The sequence below is a fragment of the Protomyctophum parallelum genome (genome assembly GCF_964188405.1).
Source record: "Protomyctophum parallelum genome assembly, chromosome: 14".
NCBI classification, from domain to species: Eukaryota; Metazoa; Chordata; class Actinopteri; order Myctophiformes; family Myctophidae; genus Protomyctophum; species Protomyctophum parallelum.
Window position 1 is genome coordinate 19,738,272 of NC_139709.1, and position 16,432 is coordinate 19,754,703.

General features: G+C 41.2%; 1 protein-coding gene and 1 long non-coding RNA gene across 2 annotated transcripts in view; one reads left to right on the forward strand and one right to left on the reverse strand.

Moving 5' to 3' along the window:
* LOC310870011 (uncharacterized protein CXorf38-like) overlaps positions 1–1,769 on the reverse strand; it is a 4,990-nt gene extending 3,221 nt beyond the window's left edge. The window contains exon 1 of the mRNA XM_083781017.1: positions 1,495–1,769. Within this exon, the coding sequence (XP_083637143.1) occupies positions 1,495–1,704 (210 nt within the window). The 5' untranslated portion in view covers positions 1,705–1,769. The remainder of the gene's footprint in view (positions 1–1,494) is intronic.
* A 12,604-nt stretch (positions 1,770–14,373) lies between these two features.
* LOC310870326 lies at positions 14,374–15,710 on the forward strand. Its single transcript, XR_014570223.1, has 3 exons — positions 14,374–14,433; positions 14,993–15,058; positions 15,528–15,710. It is a non-coding gene; the product is annotated as an uncharacterized lncRNA (long non-coding RNA).
* Positions 15,711–16,432: the final 722 nt, after the last annotated feature.

The window sequence follows — 16,432 nt, forward strand, 5'->3', positions numbered from 1 at the left end:
TTTCCCCCAACGCCAATATTGGATCTGTGACACTGCACCCATATTACAGTGTGAGATCTCTCAAGTCTTCCCAAAGACCTTCTAGTTGGACCAGCAGTGGTTGCTCCCAAGTTTTGCAAGCACTTAGCCCCTCTCGGAACCCCCTGGGTCAGCCCAATCCGAACCGAACCGGGCTGACCCGTAGGGTCCCTGTGCGTTACTTTGTTTTCATATGGGAATGTTGGAACGCGGACATAAATATCCTCGGTAACATCGTGTCTGCGCCGTTTGACGTCTTCTTTTCGTTTGCGTTATTCTGAAGGTGTCAACTACAAGTACCTATACATACGGCTGCGAATTCTCTTGTGTCGCGGAAGCCGTTAAGTATTTTTAATCTTTGTTTGACCGATTTGGTCGCTTTGATTCTTCTTGTTTATTTACCTTTTATTGTACCGCCTCCCGATGTGCGGTTGGCTTGTGCCGGCTACGTTCCTGCCTCTGATCTGCTCTGTCATAGCTATAGCACCACTAGCTAGCCAGATAGGCGGTACAATGAGGTGTCAATAAACAAGGTAGGAAAAGAAGAATCAAAGCGACCAAATCGGTCAAACAAAGATTAAAAATACTTAACGGCGGCCCAGGCCGTGGCGTAACGGTCTGGGCACCTGACTGGTAATCCAGTCGCAGTGTGCCGCGGGTTCGACTCCCGAGCCCGACACGGCCTTTACTGCATGTCATCCCCCCATCTCTCTCCCGTTTCCTGTCAGCCTACTGTCTGTCCCTTCAAAAAATCAATAAAAGGCGTAAGCCACAAAAAAATATCTTATAGGAGATATTCGCAGCGGTATTTATAGGTACTTAAAGTTCACACATTCAGAAGCCCTCACACGAAAGAAAGTCCTCAAAGAGCGCAGAAGGACTTATCCGAAGGTGGCAGGGTGGAGGTGGAATAGGACCCCATGGTCTAAAAAATTTCAGAAACTTCAGTACCATTGGGTTCTGCTTGTAGGGCTAGCAAGCACTTTGTCTTAGGAAGTTTTACCTGACTCACTTGTACTGGTTCATGTTTTTGTTTATATATCCTGATGTTTTATTGCTCTTATGTGTTTGCCTTGTTTTAACTTTTTCGTTTGTATTGTGGTTCATTCATTGTAAAGCACTAACTTTGTTTTGATTTTGAAAGGCGCTTTAGAAGTACAGTTTACTTAACAAAAAATCACATGCCCAGACCTCACCGTGTGGGTCCCCAACACACACACACACACACACACACACACACACACACACACACACACACACACACACACACAGTTGTTTTTTTTTTACGTGGGCGACGTGTTTCTCTGGCGTTACACGTACCATAATTTATCTTTCGGTTTTGTTTGAACCAGGGGTGGGGGGGGGGGGGGGAATGTACACATTCTTTCCCACAGAAAGCCCCTTTCGGCAGTATTAAACATCGACATCAATGAAACATTTAAACATTTTTGAAACCATTTCTGGTATATTCTTCACCTTATTCCGGGTGGAGCCGGTACATGATGAACTTTGACAGGGTCTCCGTAAAATGGCATGTTGACCGAGCAGATCTCCGTGGAAAGCTCTCATCTCAGTGTTAGTGAAAACATGCAGACCCTCCTTCAGTATGCGCAGACAGTGTCCGGCTTTAAGCCAGTTCTTATAGCCCTTATCATTCAAACGAACTGCCAGTTCTTCGAATACCATTTTAAATTAGGTTTTAAACAAACTGCAAGACAAAAGAGCACAGTACGTAGGCTACAGTCAGACAGCTTCCGACACTACAAGGTAGTTCGGGCTCCACCCATTCTGTGCAACAAAGAGACATCATGACACGCTAGGTCTGTGCAGGCCACACGGTGGCGCCAGCACCACGGGAAAGGGCCGTGGAGGACGTTAAAGCTGATGGTTGAAGAATGCAGGTTTGTTGAGTCATTATTGGTTATTATTGTAAACAAAATCTCGGTTGAATGAGCAGCTACCTGAAATCAAATAAGAAGCTAACTATTTGTCCTTGACTCCTTGTCCCCCATTCTCTTACTCTTGCATAATTCTACCAACCGCCATTAAGAAATGTGAATCACTACCCACACGGAAAGGACTTATATGTTACATATATGTTAGACATATATGTCTAACATATATGTAACATATATGTTAGACATATATATTACATATATGATAGACATATATGTAACATATATGAAATTGGACCCCCTGAACATATATGTGCATATATGCACTTATATGAACATATATGCACATATATGCACATGTACATATATGTACATAAATAATATAATATAATAATAATAATACAATTATAAATAATACAATAATAATAATAATATAATAGCAACAATTTTATTTACACAGAAATTGTGTATGTGGTTTGGGAACCAGTGATGTAGCCTATTATATGTATAATTACATAATCTATATCTTTATCTTTCTGAATAAAAAAAATATGTGTCAGAAAAGAAGACCTCGGAGATGTTTCTTGGGAGAATAAACATTTAATTATGGCATTGGCATATAAAAATAAATCATAATAAATTATAATTAGCTCAAAAATACAGGTGGGGGCTCCAGGACACCATGCAAGGCTTCTCTCCGGCACTCGTCATCCCCAAATCTGATTTGATCAAAAAGAGGCATCATTAGTTCAGAAGCAAGCTACAAAATGCACATCACAATTTGCGTCATGTCATCATGACGGTACAATACACTATGATGTATCATTATCCATTCATTGTCAATCTGAATTTAATGTTTGTGTAGTCAGTGGACAGACATTAAAGCTGGATATAGGAGGGGCTGTATCAACAGCTTTATTTCATTTTAATAATATCATTACTTGTTTGTCTACTTCTTGTGGAACCGCCGCAGCTCCGTCAGCTTTCCGTTTACTGCTGTTCCCAGCATGCCTTTGGTTGACTGCGGGAACTTCTTTAATGTGGCTTCTACATAGAATCAAGGAAAAGGCAATAATGAGAAGACAGTGGACCCGATTTATAATTTAGGCATTTAGCAATGTAAATCGCTCTTAATCCAGAGCGATTTACATTTAAGCAAGAACAAAACATGGCAATACAAAAAAATACATGCTTGAAGTCAACTAGAATTCAAGCAGTCCATCTGTTAGTGTGTACACAAACCTATTGTTGACGATTGTTGGCCTTTAACCAAAAAGATGGTATATGGAATGAATAGATTTAAACAAGCTTTTCTCACAAATGTCACTTTAATTAGTATTGGCGACGTGACAGCACTCATCAGCACAGGTTATTTAGTGATAAGACATGCAAATCAAGCAAATTAACTAAAAGCATGATATGGTGCAAATGGCATGATTAATGATGAACCCATTTAGACCTGAAATACCCTTCATGTCAAAGTGCAATTCAATCTGGGAGTCATTTTGGACGTTACTACATTATACAGGGCTGGGTGTTAATGGACAAATTAAAATATCACAGGCCCTGTTATTTGTAGAGTGAGTATATATAGTTATATGTTCATTGAATGTTAACAATATTCTAAAAATAAAAACTAAGGTTACGACTGCGTTTTGAATTGGCCTCAAGTCTAAATGGGTTATGGGTGAAGAAGGGTGCAGTAGATGTAGGGAGGCATACAATGATCCGACGCGCATTGGTCCGAGGTTAGGTTTAGGTGTGCTGCGCCCCGGGGGAGGTTAGGGTTAGGGTGAGGGTCTGCGCTGGGGGTCGGGAGAGGGTTGGGGTTAGGTTTAGGTGTGCTGCCCCCGGGGAGGTTAGGGTTAGGGTTTGAGGTAGGTTGTCGATCACACCAATGCATCGGACCAATGCTCCGTCGGACCAAACACATGCACTCGTAGATGTAGATCAGTTTTTCCCAATCTTTTCTTGTGGCAGAACCAACATGAAAATCTTCAATTGTTTTCACGGCCCGCCTATCTGTTCACATAACCTGGCAGTAGACAAGTTGATACTGTAGGTGGGGCCACGTGCATTTTCTTAAGTTGTTTATTTGATGTTTATTTAATGATCAATCAACTTGTGTTCTGGCTTAGATCAATGGAACATAGTATACTTATTCCATTCTAAGAAACACCATAAAATAGTATCATTTTTAAAGACTTCTTTAAATATGAATGTTATATTTTAATAACATTCTAGTGTTTTGTCCAATGATTTGGGGCCCACTTGAAATCCCCTTGCGGCCCACCAGTTGGGAACCACTGCTGTAGGACAACAATTGTTATTGACTAACCAACTACTGTACATGTTCTACAACCCAGAGGACCACACTTATCTCAGTGGAAGCACACTAGTAGCCCAGAATATAGACTATAGTGAGCTGCGATGAAGTGAGCAAATTAAGTTAGGCTTTTATAATTACCAGGTGCTACGCCGTGCAGATTTCTGCAATGGGTGTCCTTGGACGATGCAAAAACGCTAATCCACGCCCAGTGTTGGGGAGTATTAAGCTACATGTAGCTGAGCTACGTAGCTGAGCTACATTTTGCTGTAGCTTGTGGTATTTTAGCTACATTCATATTTGTGTACCTCGTCAAGTAGCTCAGCTACCTTTTGGGTCATTTTTTGTAGCTTAGCTACTCAAGTTACAAGCTACAATTTTGGGCAATAACATGAAAGAAATTTATTAATTTTGACCATTGGTTGCTGTGTTAATTCTTGTACTAGAACCCCCTTTGAAAAATCAAGGACTGTTCCTTTTTCTGATTGCTTTGAGGGCAGCACTTGACAGCTGCCTCTAATTGGCCTCTGATTGGCCCTGGTATCACAGGGTGGGAGGGGTCTCCCAGAGGGGAGCAGGGGTCTCCTAGAGGGGAGGAGGGGTCTCCCAGAGGGGAGCAGGGGTCTCCCAGAGGGGAGCAGGGTGGGGGGGTCTCCCAGAGGGGAGCAGGGGGAGGAGGGGTCTCCCAGAGGGGAGCAGGGTGGGAGGGGTCTCCCAGAGGGGAGGAGGGGTCTCCCAGAGGGGAGCAGGGTGGGAGGAGGGGTCTCCCAGAGGGGAGCAGGGTGAGGAGGGGTCTCCCAGAGGGGAGCAGGGGTCTCCCAGAGGGGAGCAGGGTGAGGAGGGGTCTCCCAGAGGGGAGCAGGGTGAGGAGGGGTCTCCCAGAGGGGAGCAGGGTGGGAGGGGTCTCCCAGAGGGGAGCAGGCTGGGAGGGGTCTCCCAGAGGGGAGCAGGGTGGGAGGGGTCTCCCAGAGGGGAGCAGGGTGGGAGGGGTCTCCCAGAGGGGAGCAGGGGGAGGAGGGGTCTCCCCGAGGGGAGCAGGGTGGGAGGGGTCTCCCGGAGGGGAGGAGGGGTCTCCCGCATTCTCAATTTAACGCTGAAAAATAAAAAGTAGCTGAGCTACTTTGAGCTACTTTTTCCATGTAGCTGTAGCTTTACAAGCTACATCTCTCCAGGGGTAGCTATGTAGCTTGATCAAGCTACTGCCATGGTGAGCTACTTGTAGCTTTACAAGCTACGCTTTCAAAGTAACTTGCCCAACACTGTCCACGCCTTTGTTTTCTCTCGGCTTGATTACTGCAATGCACTTTTTTCAGGACTGCCTAAGAAAACAACTGACAGATTACAACTTGTCCAAAATGCAGCAGCCAGAGTTTTAACTAGAACTAAGATGAGAGAACATATTACTCCAGTTTTGGCATCACTGCACTGGCTTCCGGTTGTTTTTAGGATTGATTTTAAAATTATTTTACTTGTCTATAAAGCCCTCAATGGTCTCGCACCTTCCTACCTACATGACTGCTTGCCTAAATATGTCCCAAACCGCCCGCTAAGGTCTTCCACTGCTGGCCTGCTCGCTTTGCCTAAAAAAATGGCAACTAAAAAATACGGGGAAGCAGCCTTTTGCTTCTACGGGCCATCGGCATGGAACAAGCTCCCTCTGTACCTTCGTCAGGCAGCCTCTGTAGACATTTTTAAAGCTCAGCTCAAGACCCACTTCTACAACATTGCCTTCAAGTGATCTTATATTTTTTGTTATTCATGTCCTCACTGTACTGCATTACTGCTTGTTTTTTAATGTCGTTGCCTTGCTTTTCTTTTATGCTTTGCTTTTATTTTATTCTCCATTGTTCTGTAAAGCACTTTGAGCTGCATTTGATGTCATGAAAGGTGCTATACAAATAAAGTTTTATTATTATTATTATTATCACTTACCTGATATTTTCTGACTCCAGTGATAAATTACCACTGATGGCTAATAAATAGTGAAAATAGGGATGGTTAAAGTAGTCAACTCAATGCATATCTATGAACTGTTCTTTTACTTCTTGAATTCTTTTTTTGTACTCACCAAGTATGGCGTTCTTTTTCTCTGGATCCAGGGCCTTCAAATGTTCCCCAGTGCCACGCTTTGACATCCCACCTAAATAAGATATTTGAAACATTATTTTTCAAAATCCCCCTAACTACATGATGTTTCACTTAAGCAATATCTCAGATTTATGTTATGGAGGTACAAACGGAAATACATTATCCCAAGCAGGTTCAAATCTTAATTCTGCATTAGTTAATGGATCGACTTAAAGAGATTTTGGGGGAAAAAATACCGCTGAGGTTGCTCTCCAGGAGTTCCTCAATAGGGAACACGCCCATCAGCAGCAATCGCACCATTTGGGTTGGAGTGGTGCTGTTGGAGGTGGAAAACCAGGTTGTCCTGTTGCACAGGACTCCTGATCCTTTCACAATTTCAATCTGAAAAAATAAATACATATCACATTTAAGTTAACAATTTAGACCTGAGGAGGAGGATTCTAAAAAGTGCCATTTCTTCCTCTGCCTAGTGGTATTGTGCGTGCAAAAGGTCACGGAAATCACACAATGTGTTCATGATTTGCAGCATTTTGTACTCCTGCGAACTTTGGAAACCAATCTTAGCCAATCAGGATGAAAAATCTGAAAGACATGTTTCGTTGAATGGCTCTAGAGAGACTGCATTGTACCAATTTGCGCGATGTTTGGACAAAATCTGTAGGTGTACTGTCAAAACATTTGTTTTGCACAAAGTGGCCTCCTGGTGGCACTATAACAGGCCAATGTGAAAACTTTGGGGCAGAGGTTCAGCTCTGGCATTCAGGGAGTGTGTGTGCATAATATGGCTGCGATCAAGCCAGCGGTGCCAGAGATTAGCTGTTCACAGACGGACGGACGGACACACGGACGGACGGACGGAGTGCAAAACATACTCTCTCCCTATGCCTACGGCCTGGTGGAGACAATGACAATGTACTTACTTTCGGGGGACCTTCAGGTGCATTTGGCCGGTGTTGCTCGCGACAGGGAGGTCTGGAGCTCTCTGCTGGAGCTGTTGCCCTCACGACACGGCCCGGATAAGGGGTAGACGATGGCTGGATGGATGGATGGCTCTTAAAATTAAACAGTGACATGACAAAAGTGTTAACTTTTACAGTAGTGGGCAGGACAGCACTCTACTACTGTAAAACTTCAGTTACTTTGCTGCTGTTTTTATTAGCCTGGCCAGCATTCCTTTTTGGGTTCACACAGAACTTTTGTAACACAGACCAGGCTTTCCTCCGAGGTGGAAAGCCTGGTGATGCGAGGTTACGTTTTTATAAACTGTTTCCTGAACGGAAAACTGAAAAAAGCTGCAGCCGCATTATTTGGACTTTTTTGGTTGTGGGACAAAAACATAGCAGGCTGCATAATGCTGCCTTCACATTTACACCAGCAATATTATTTTGCTGCCATGATCTGAGAAAGTAATGAGGGTCAATGCATTGTCTACAGATAATTAACCATTGTCCCAGGAGGTCCAAAAGCAGAGCAGCAAAGTTGAGGATAGTTAAAAATTCTAAAAATAAAAAATAAAAAAAATAAATTGTTGATCAATTGTTAACATACCTACCTGCTGGCAGTGCAAATACATTGATAATTTTGTGAGATCAGCCCTTAACAAACCAATTTGCCTCCTCTAGTCAAATATAAGTAAATCACAATTCACAATCCTTCTGTCAAATATTACTCACCTGCAATGTTTGTGCTGATGTGTCTCTAATTGGTCGATTCTTAAACAATTATAAACACAAATGCAGCAAGTTAATTACCCTACCAATGAGACCAACATCATACAAACTTATCTATGGTGAAAAAAAGCAAGTAGGCCTACAATAAAAAATAAAATAAAAATAAGCCAGAAAGGCGATGTCGTCTTTAATTTGAGGTATATCTAGTGTAGGGATGAATAGGAAAGGATCAATCACGATGATCAGATCAACAGACAGTAAGTAATAAGTATAGTTAACCTTGGTACTAAGGCTAATTATAATAACCTTTGTTAAGGTTACCCTTGATAGTAAGGTAATAACAATAAAACATTGTGTGATGGCATGCCTAAAATGGCTTATCTACAAGCTCACATAGCTGTAGGTATTTTCAGTGTGCAACACCATCACACAACGGCCCATAATGTCACTGCGGTTCGGGCTCTTCCCATTTTGACATCTGAGCGGCTGCGCTCAGATGTCAAAATGGGAAGAGACATAGCCTTGTTGACAGAGGGCTGCAGTTTAAGAATACAGCAATGGCTGATTCTGTCACTGAATACAATATACATTTTAGACGATGTCTTTGTTACATAGCATTTGTATTTGTGCACGCACCTCGACAGTGGGTGCAGGGCCAATAAGGCAATCATGGAAAGAGGGAGCTGGGCCTGCACACCGGTCTCCAGGTAAAATAATTACTTTATTGAGAAGAAGACAATGTTTTCCATCTCACACAATCTTCATCAGGTCAGAAATTATTTTACCTGGAGATATTTGTTACAACAACACAGGAGCTATGCTCCTGTGTTGTATTTCATAATGTGTAGTACTAGTATCGATTCATTTTGATTCATATTACACAATCTATGTAATATATATATATATATATATATAAATGCACCATTTACCAATGGAAAAATCTGACTACTGTACTTCCAAAAGGGCAATTAGGAGATAGATGACGAAAAATATCTGAGTGCATTAATGACGTGTCATTTAGAATTAGATACTGCTTTAATTAGAATCTTGGATTACTTTGTGGTAGCATGTACTGTACATAATAAACACACAAAAGACCACACTTACCTTTTTCTTAGAAAGATCCATTCCCCCCTCCTCCTCCACAAATTTTAGGTTAGGCTTGGGGGTCCGTTTACTGCCCTGCCCCTGTTGCTCTCGTCTCTCCATCTCCTCCAAAGTCTTCTGAATTAGCTGGAACATGAATAAGTGTTATGAAACTATAAATTTGTTCTGATCTTTGTCATTCCTTGCCAGTAGGCTCCGTTCCCCCAGTGTCTTTGTGCCACACATAGCCACCGCAAGTAGCCTTGCCGAGCCATGAGGCCCATAAGGCAGGAGCCTATCTCCTGTTTCTGTAGCCATGAGGCCCATAGGGCAGGAGCCTATCTCCTGTTTCTGTACCGTGAGGCAGCTTGATGTACAAGTACACCCCCTGGACATGACGCTAGTATGTCGCAGGGACTTACACCCCAATCCAACCCTTGATGCTGAGTGTCAAGCAGGGAGGCATTCTCAGGACACTCTAACCACAAGGCCACTGAGCTGGTGGCTCAGTAGCCACTGCAAGCTCCTTTACAAATAACGAATCCCTTGGAGAATTTTGGATTCTGGCCCAAGCCTCTCGCCAAATTTTAATGTCTCCTCCCAAGTGAATCTGACAAGCACAAACAGAAATAATCAGTATTACTACAGTACATATTTCATTACATATAATGTAACAAATGTTTTAATTTTGTCTGCTGATGTATTTGTTTCACTTCCATTTTTGCTTATTTTGTATGACTTCTGCTGTCAGGATTTAGAACTGTCAGGATTTAGAAGACATTTTAGAATCGTTGTCAGGTCTAAATGGGTTAAGTGAGTGTGTGTGTGATTTATTGTACATTTCTTTAACAGTTCTCTTAATTTTAACAAAAACAAAATACCTACAGCACATTTAACCAATCCACTAAGGCTGTACCCTAGCACATAACTTTGGGAAAGTGTCATAGTAGCTTGTTTACAGCTGAAACAGACTTCCTGTGCACTAACTTCCTCTTCAAAATAGGAGCAACATGTAATGATTAGTCAACACTAGTTTTATTTTAAGTCTACTTACAGGACATTAACATCACATTTGAGTTCCTTTTGAATGCCTGTCAGATTTCTCTACATAACTGTCTCAGCTTTGGTGCGCAAATGCGCCTTGCATGCCTTTGATCTACGCACAGAAAACATTTTGACGACGTATGCGCACTGGCACATCGGTTGTGTGCCCCCCTGATTAGGCCATTAATTAAGATTCGAGTGCCAACCCTAACGAGCGAAGGTTCGAACCCCGAATGTTCAGGGACATCCTTACAATCCACACAGATCTAAGTTGATTTGTATTGTAGTGGCAATGTATACCTACACCCTACAGTATTTTGTGTGTGTGTGTGTGTGTGTGTGTGTGTGTGTGTGTGTGTGTGTGTGTGTGTGTGTGTGTGTGTGTGTGTGTGTGTGTGTGTGTGTGTGTGTGTGTGTGTGTGTGTGTGTGTGTGCCTCGTCTCCTGTTGGAGATACAGATGGAGATGATTCCACTGCGTTGTCACTGCCAGACTCAGACTCTGAAACTACATATAGTACAGCAAAATGTAAACATTATTATTCACTTATACCAGTTTGATCAGTAGCCATTTTCAATGTGTGCGTAATGTTTTTATTTTCCACTTACTTTGTGATTTTGTCTTTGGGTTTGATAACACTGCATCTGTGACAGTTAGAAAGAGAACAACAAAGCAAAAGATTATGTTAAACATTATGCATCATAAATATATTATGGGAGAAGTTTGTGTCTTAAACTGGCTTTAGAATGTCTATGGACTTATTAGACAGATAATATGCAACAAAATTACACAATTAAATTAAAGTGGTATCAGTAATAAGAAGCTAAAATGTATGTCCATTATGACAATGACAAATAATGTTTCTTCACCATTGCATTGTGCATTGTGCCTATAGGCAATACAGCTTATTATAATTTATAAATAGCTAGTGGGATTTTATTTATATTTTTTATCCAGTTAAAACAGTTAAGGAAATGTAGTGTTTTACCATATTTATTTTATGTCATCGTTACAGGCTAGACTTTTTTTTAATATATATATCTATCTATATTAATCCAGAGGGCCAATCCAAGTATGATGTATCTGTACCTTAAGTAGACCTACTGCACATGTAAAACAGAGCTATAAACCTTACATCTTATTTTAGTCTTGAGAGAAAAAATGCTGCTTTGTCTAAATGACTACAAAACAAAATGCTATTTTTTTTCTTCAAAAAATGTATAAAACGATGCAATGTGATATAGCTCTGTCTACAAAATGCTGTACCCTCCAACTGTATATATACTTTATGTGTGTAATATGTGGTTTTAGTTATTTTAGATTGTAGCAGTGAGCCTGTTGTCTCTGATGTCATGGACACTGGTCTCACTACCTTCCTGGACTACAATTCCCATAATTCTTTGGTGCACTGCTCCTCCTTGTGGATAGGGGGAGAGCTGTCTTACTGAGACAACATGTAGTCCAGGAAGGAAGCTAGTGAGCCCAGTGTCCATGACATCAGAGACAACAGGCTCACTGCTACAATCTAAAATATCTAAAACCACATATTACACACATAAAGATCTCCAGGAAAGTGTTCTAAAGCTTCTAAACGTCATTAACATATTTTTTTTTGCAAAAAGGGTGAAGTGTCCCTATTTTGATCACAGCCCCGCCCCCGCTAATCATTTCAATGGAAGTGACGTACGTACATTCATTGTTTATTTGTTTTTAGCATCTTCTCTCGGTGCACCCGGACTGCTGTGGTGTGATTTTTCTTTCAAAGTTTGCACTCGAACTCTTTTCCCCTTCGAGAGAGGAGTTGTTCTTCTCTTGACTCTGAAAACACATAAGATGTAAGTACAGAAAACGACCTATAACTATAACGTCGGCATACTGTCTGTCCATTTGTGGCCATATACTGAAGCCACGTTAGCTTAACCAGCTAGCTAGCTAGCTAGCTGTGGGACAGCTTTAGCTAGCCAGCTTTAGCTCTAAGCTAGCTCTGGTTTAGCTTTAGCCCAAACATTTACCGCCTCCTCCCGGTTCCGAATTCCCGTAGACATAGTATACAAGTATACAACACAAAGCCAGCGGTTTGTTTCCATTGCGGTCCTTTCACGTGTATATGAATGTATTGAGTCTAATGTGCGTATTATAGGCTCGTCAGCATTATGAAAATATAGCTATTAGCTTGACACAAGTTACAAGCATGATTTATATTTATCCGTACCATGGTATCGCGCCGAAAGCTCGAGCGTACTAGTGAACTATTTTCCACCGTCTACGGGCGGTAGACTGTCTACCTACCCCCAAATGCATGTTTTCCAAATTAAAAGACTTAAGTTAGGTATATTTTTAATACTTATTAGTTATTACTTTGAGTGTTTTAGTATGACTCACCTTTCAGCAACAAAATTTGCCCCTGCCAGCGCACCCAATAAACCGTAGCAATATGCACTGCTGCTGTCAAAATCCTTAATGTCAGAGGTGGGAACTATTGCTTTACAATTCTCATCTAAATATTTTACATAAGCAAACATTTTTGCTGTGTGAACTAGTAGACGCCGGACTGTCTATAGCAAAAGTGAAATGATATAAATTGTGAGTCTGAGAACAAAGTATGAGGTAAATTGGACTTGCTCCGTGGCTTGTGTCGGTGTAGAGTAGGTTCTATTCGCCACTCTGATTGGTGCGTACTACTGCGTGCTCGAGACCTTTAACTTTAGGCGGTAATAAGCACACATTAAAACTTTATTGAGCATTACAGGATGTCCTATTGAACAATGGGGGGAAAATAGGCTATAACACCCTTCTGTTTAGTTTATTTTTTTAAGTGTAAACTCACATTCTGTTAAAGAATCTGTCAGTTACTAATGTCGTCTTTTTTTCTCCTTTTTTAAAAAAATTAAAGAATGTCTAGACGTAAGTACAAATTGTACTTGGAGCCTAACAGAAAAATAAAATTGCCTCCTCCAAGACTGAAAAGAGGACATTTGGATGTAAGTCACTTTATGAGAAATGTAGAATAATACCCCATATTCAGAATTAATCAATTATGAGACATAATCTGATGTTTTACCTGATGTTATTTGTCTTGAAAATGTTTTCAGTGTGACAAAATCAGTTCATCTTCGGACTCTTCGCACACTGCAGATGCTGAGGTGAGAGATTAATATTGTGAGTTTGTAGATCTGCTATTTTCACTATTCATTGCATGACACCGTTGTACTACTTATTATAATATAGTATAATCAAAACTTTTGGACGTGTTTTTATTAAAATTGTATTTATTGAAAACATAGATTTGTTTTAAATTAATAATAATTTAATTGTATTTATTATTAAACAACCTACTGTTTGTTAAATACATTATTTCGTAATTTGCATTCAGGTAATTCTTACTGCTGCCAGCCGCTTGGAAGATGAAGTCGGACCAGGTCCAAATGCCGAGGTGAGTTCATGACACGACACATATGGATTCAAATTCGCCATGACTGAGTTCAATTATTTGGATTCCATAGAAGTCAACAGGTATTAACAAAATGAAATAATGCGAAGGCATGGCCCGTTAAAATTGAACCCCTTTTGGTGTTTTAACTAAGCATTATGTTATACTTTATCTATTGAAAAATAGCACTCGGCACACCCGGTGTGCAGCACACTGGATTTTCGAACTACAACACACCGAGTGCACTGAATAAACGAACGACAAGAGAGCACACCAGTGCGTTCAAGGCGCATTTCCGAACGCACCCATGAGGACACGAGCTGTGGTTTCACTGTTAATGTATGTAGGCACAAGGACTCATCAATGTGTTTTGTCATTTATAGCCTAAGCCATCTGATGACCGAGATTCTCTACCAGTTCAATACGACGAAGACCTGTAAGGGTCGAAACGTTTGTGTGCGGACATCCCTTCCTTTTCATTGTACGTATATTTTTTTGTCCAGCACCTGTATAATTTCTGGAGATGTTTCTGGAGATGTGTGTGTGCTTCCTTCTGGATCCTATCTCTAAGCTTTTCTATCAACCACACCTGAAGGTGGTTTCATTATTCTCATGCACCCTAGAGTCCCTATATTTTGTTGCTGAATATTTAGCAAAAATAGCATCTAAAATCTCACAGCATGATGTGTTGTGATTGTAGGTGAGACTATTTCCGGCAATGGGTTTTGGTGAAGGAAAAAAAATCGGGCATGTCATTACAGGCGAAACTTAACAAAATATTAGTGAAAAAAGCATCAATGTGTTTTGTCATTTATAGCCATCTGATGACCGTGACGACCGAGATTCTCTACCAGATCCAGACGTCATGACTGACCAGGTAAGGCTTTCTATCAACCACACCTTCATTATTCTCATGCAGTCCCTATATTTTGTTTTTGTGTATTTGGTAAAAATAGCAGATTTAAAATCTCACAGCGTGATGCGTTGCAAGGCTATTTCTGGCAAAGGGGTTCGGTGAAAGAAAAAATCGGGCATGTCATTACAGGCTAAACTAAACAAAACAAAAATTGTGTAAATCTACAAGGTCTGATGTGAAGCATTGTGAGCTTGTAGATCTGATAGTTTCACTATTTCTTGTATGGCACTGTTGTGTGACAAAGTATAAAATGGGGCTTAAGTGGTTAGTCTTAAATCGTTAAGTGGTTACATATTTTTATTTGATTGATATTGATTTCAATATAAAAAATAACTAGACCTGTGCCTGTCGGGCACCAGCCTACTCGAGAGTGATGCTGGTTGGGGAAAGTTAGGCTGCATCCCCACCCTGTTATGCAATAACCGTTATACCCACCCGTTGTCAGAGTAACTGTTTGTCTGTCTACCTTTTGTGCCCATACTGTATATTGGAGCACTTATGAATGTTTTGTCATTTATAGCTCACGTCTTCATCTGACCTTGATGACCAAGATCTTCCATCTGATCCAGATGATATGACTGGCCAGGTGAGTTCTTCTACCAACCACGCCTAAGGTGCGTTTCATTAAAGATGTGTGTCAGTGGCCCAGGCCGTAGCGTAACGGTCTGGGCACCGGACTGGTGATCCAGTCGCGGTGTGCCGCGGGTTCGACTCCCGGACCCGACACGGCCTTAACCGCATGTCATCCCCCCATCTCTCTCCTGTTTCCTGTCAGCCTACTGTCTGTCCCTTAAAAAATCAATAAAAGGCGTAAGCCGCAAAAAAATATCTTAAAAAAAAAAAAAAATATGTGTGTCAGTTAAGGCTATGCACATGGCTAACTAGTGTTATTAACCATAATGATGGTTAACGGCAATTGGCAAAATAACTACTTTTGCATGTTTATACCGTCTGCCTTTTGAAAAAGGTACCACATTTTATATTAAACCTATGAGAAAAGCTGTGTTCACTGTCCTATGCAGACATATGCACTCATGTGGTGTTTTATTTTGCAGGTCATGAATCCATCTGGATTCTTTCTCCTTCCATCTGAGCGGCAACCAAGTGACATGGTCCAGGAATCTGGTTGTGAGTCATCATCAGAGGGCAGTGCTGAATCTGAAGTGGTCCAGGAATCTGGTCGTGAGTCAGAGGGCAGTACTTGTGAAGTTGATTCAGAAATGGAAGAGCTTCCAGAAGATGATCCATTCGGACAGATCGGGTTTGACATAAATATGGATTCAGTACTAATGTCAGCAGGTACAAAGGCTGAAGCTCTTCTCATGCTAATGAGTCATGCAGCAAAGCATAATATAACTGGAACACAACTTGAGGACTTGTTAAAGCTAATTAATATGTTGTTTGGCAAAGAGGTGTTGCCAAGATCAAAATATTAGTTCAACAAGGTCTTTAAAAACAACTCTGACATAGTGGAGTTCCACTTCTACTGCAAAAGCTGTAAATGTACATTGGCACGCAAAAATAAATAACCGATGCAAACATTTTGCATTGTGCAGTCTGTTCTTCCATGAACAGTGCAAGCTTTTTTATCAACGTACCAATTGCACCTCAAATTCAGGCACTTCTTGAAAATCCAGACAAAACACCACCAGTTTAATGGCTACTTTGGTTGTGGCTTCTGTTTACATCCTGGTACTCTAGTAGAGAAACAGGTGACTCCAGCAGTCTATGCAGACAGAGAGGCCAAGGCAATGCTGTTAGACATGGAGCAAGCAGTAGCACAAAACAAAAGTGTCATAAACATGCCTTATTTTGATATAGTGTGGGGGTTCGTACCAGATTATATGCATGCTGTTTTACTTGGTGTCATTAGACAATTCACATAGCTACTTTTGACAGGAAGTGGTCAACCATACTACATTGGAAGTCCCAACACTGAGGAGGCTTGAGAACAGGATGA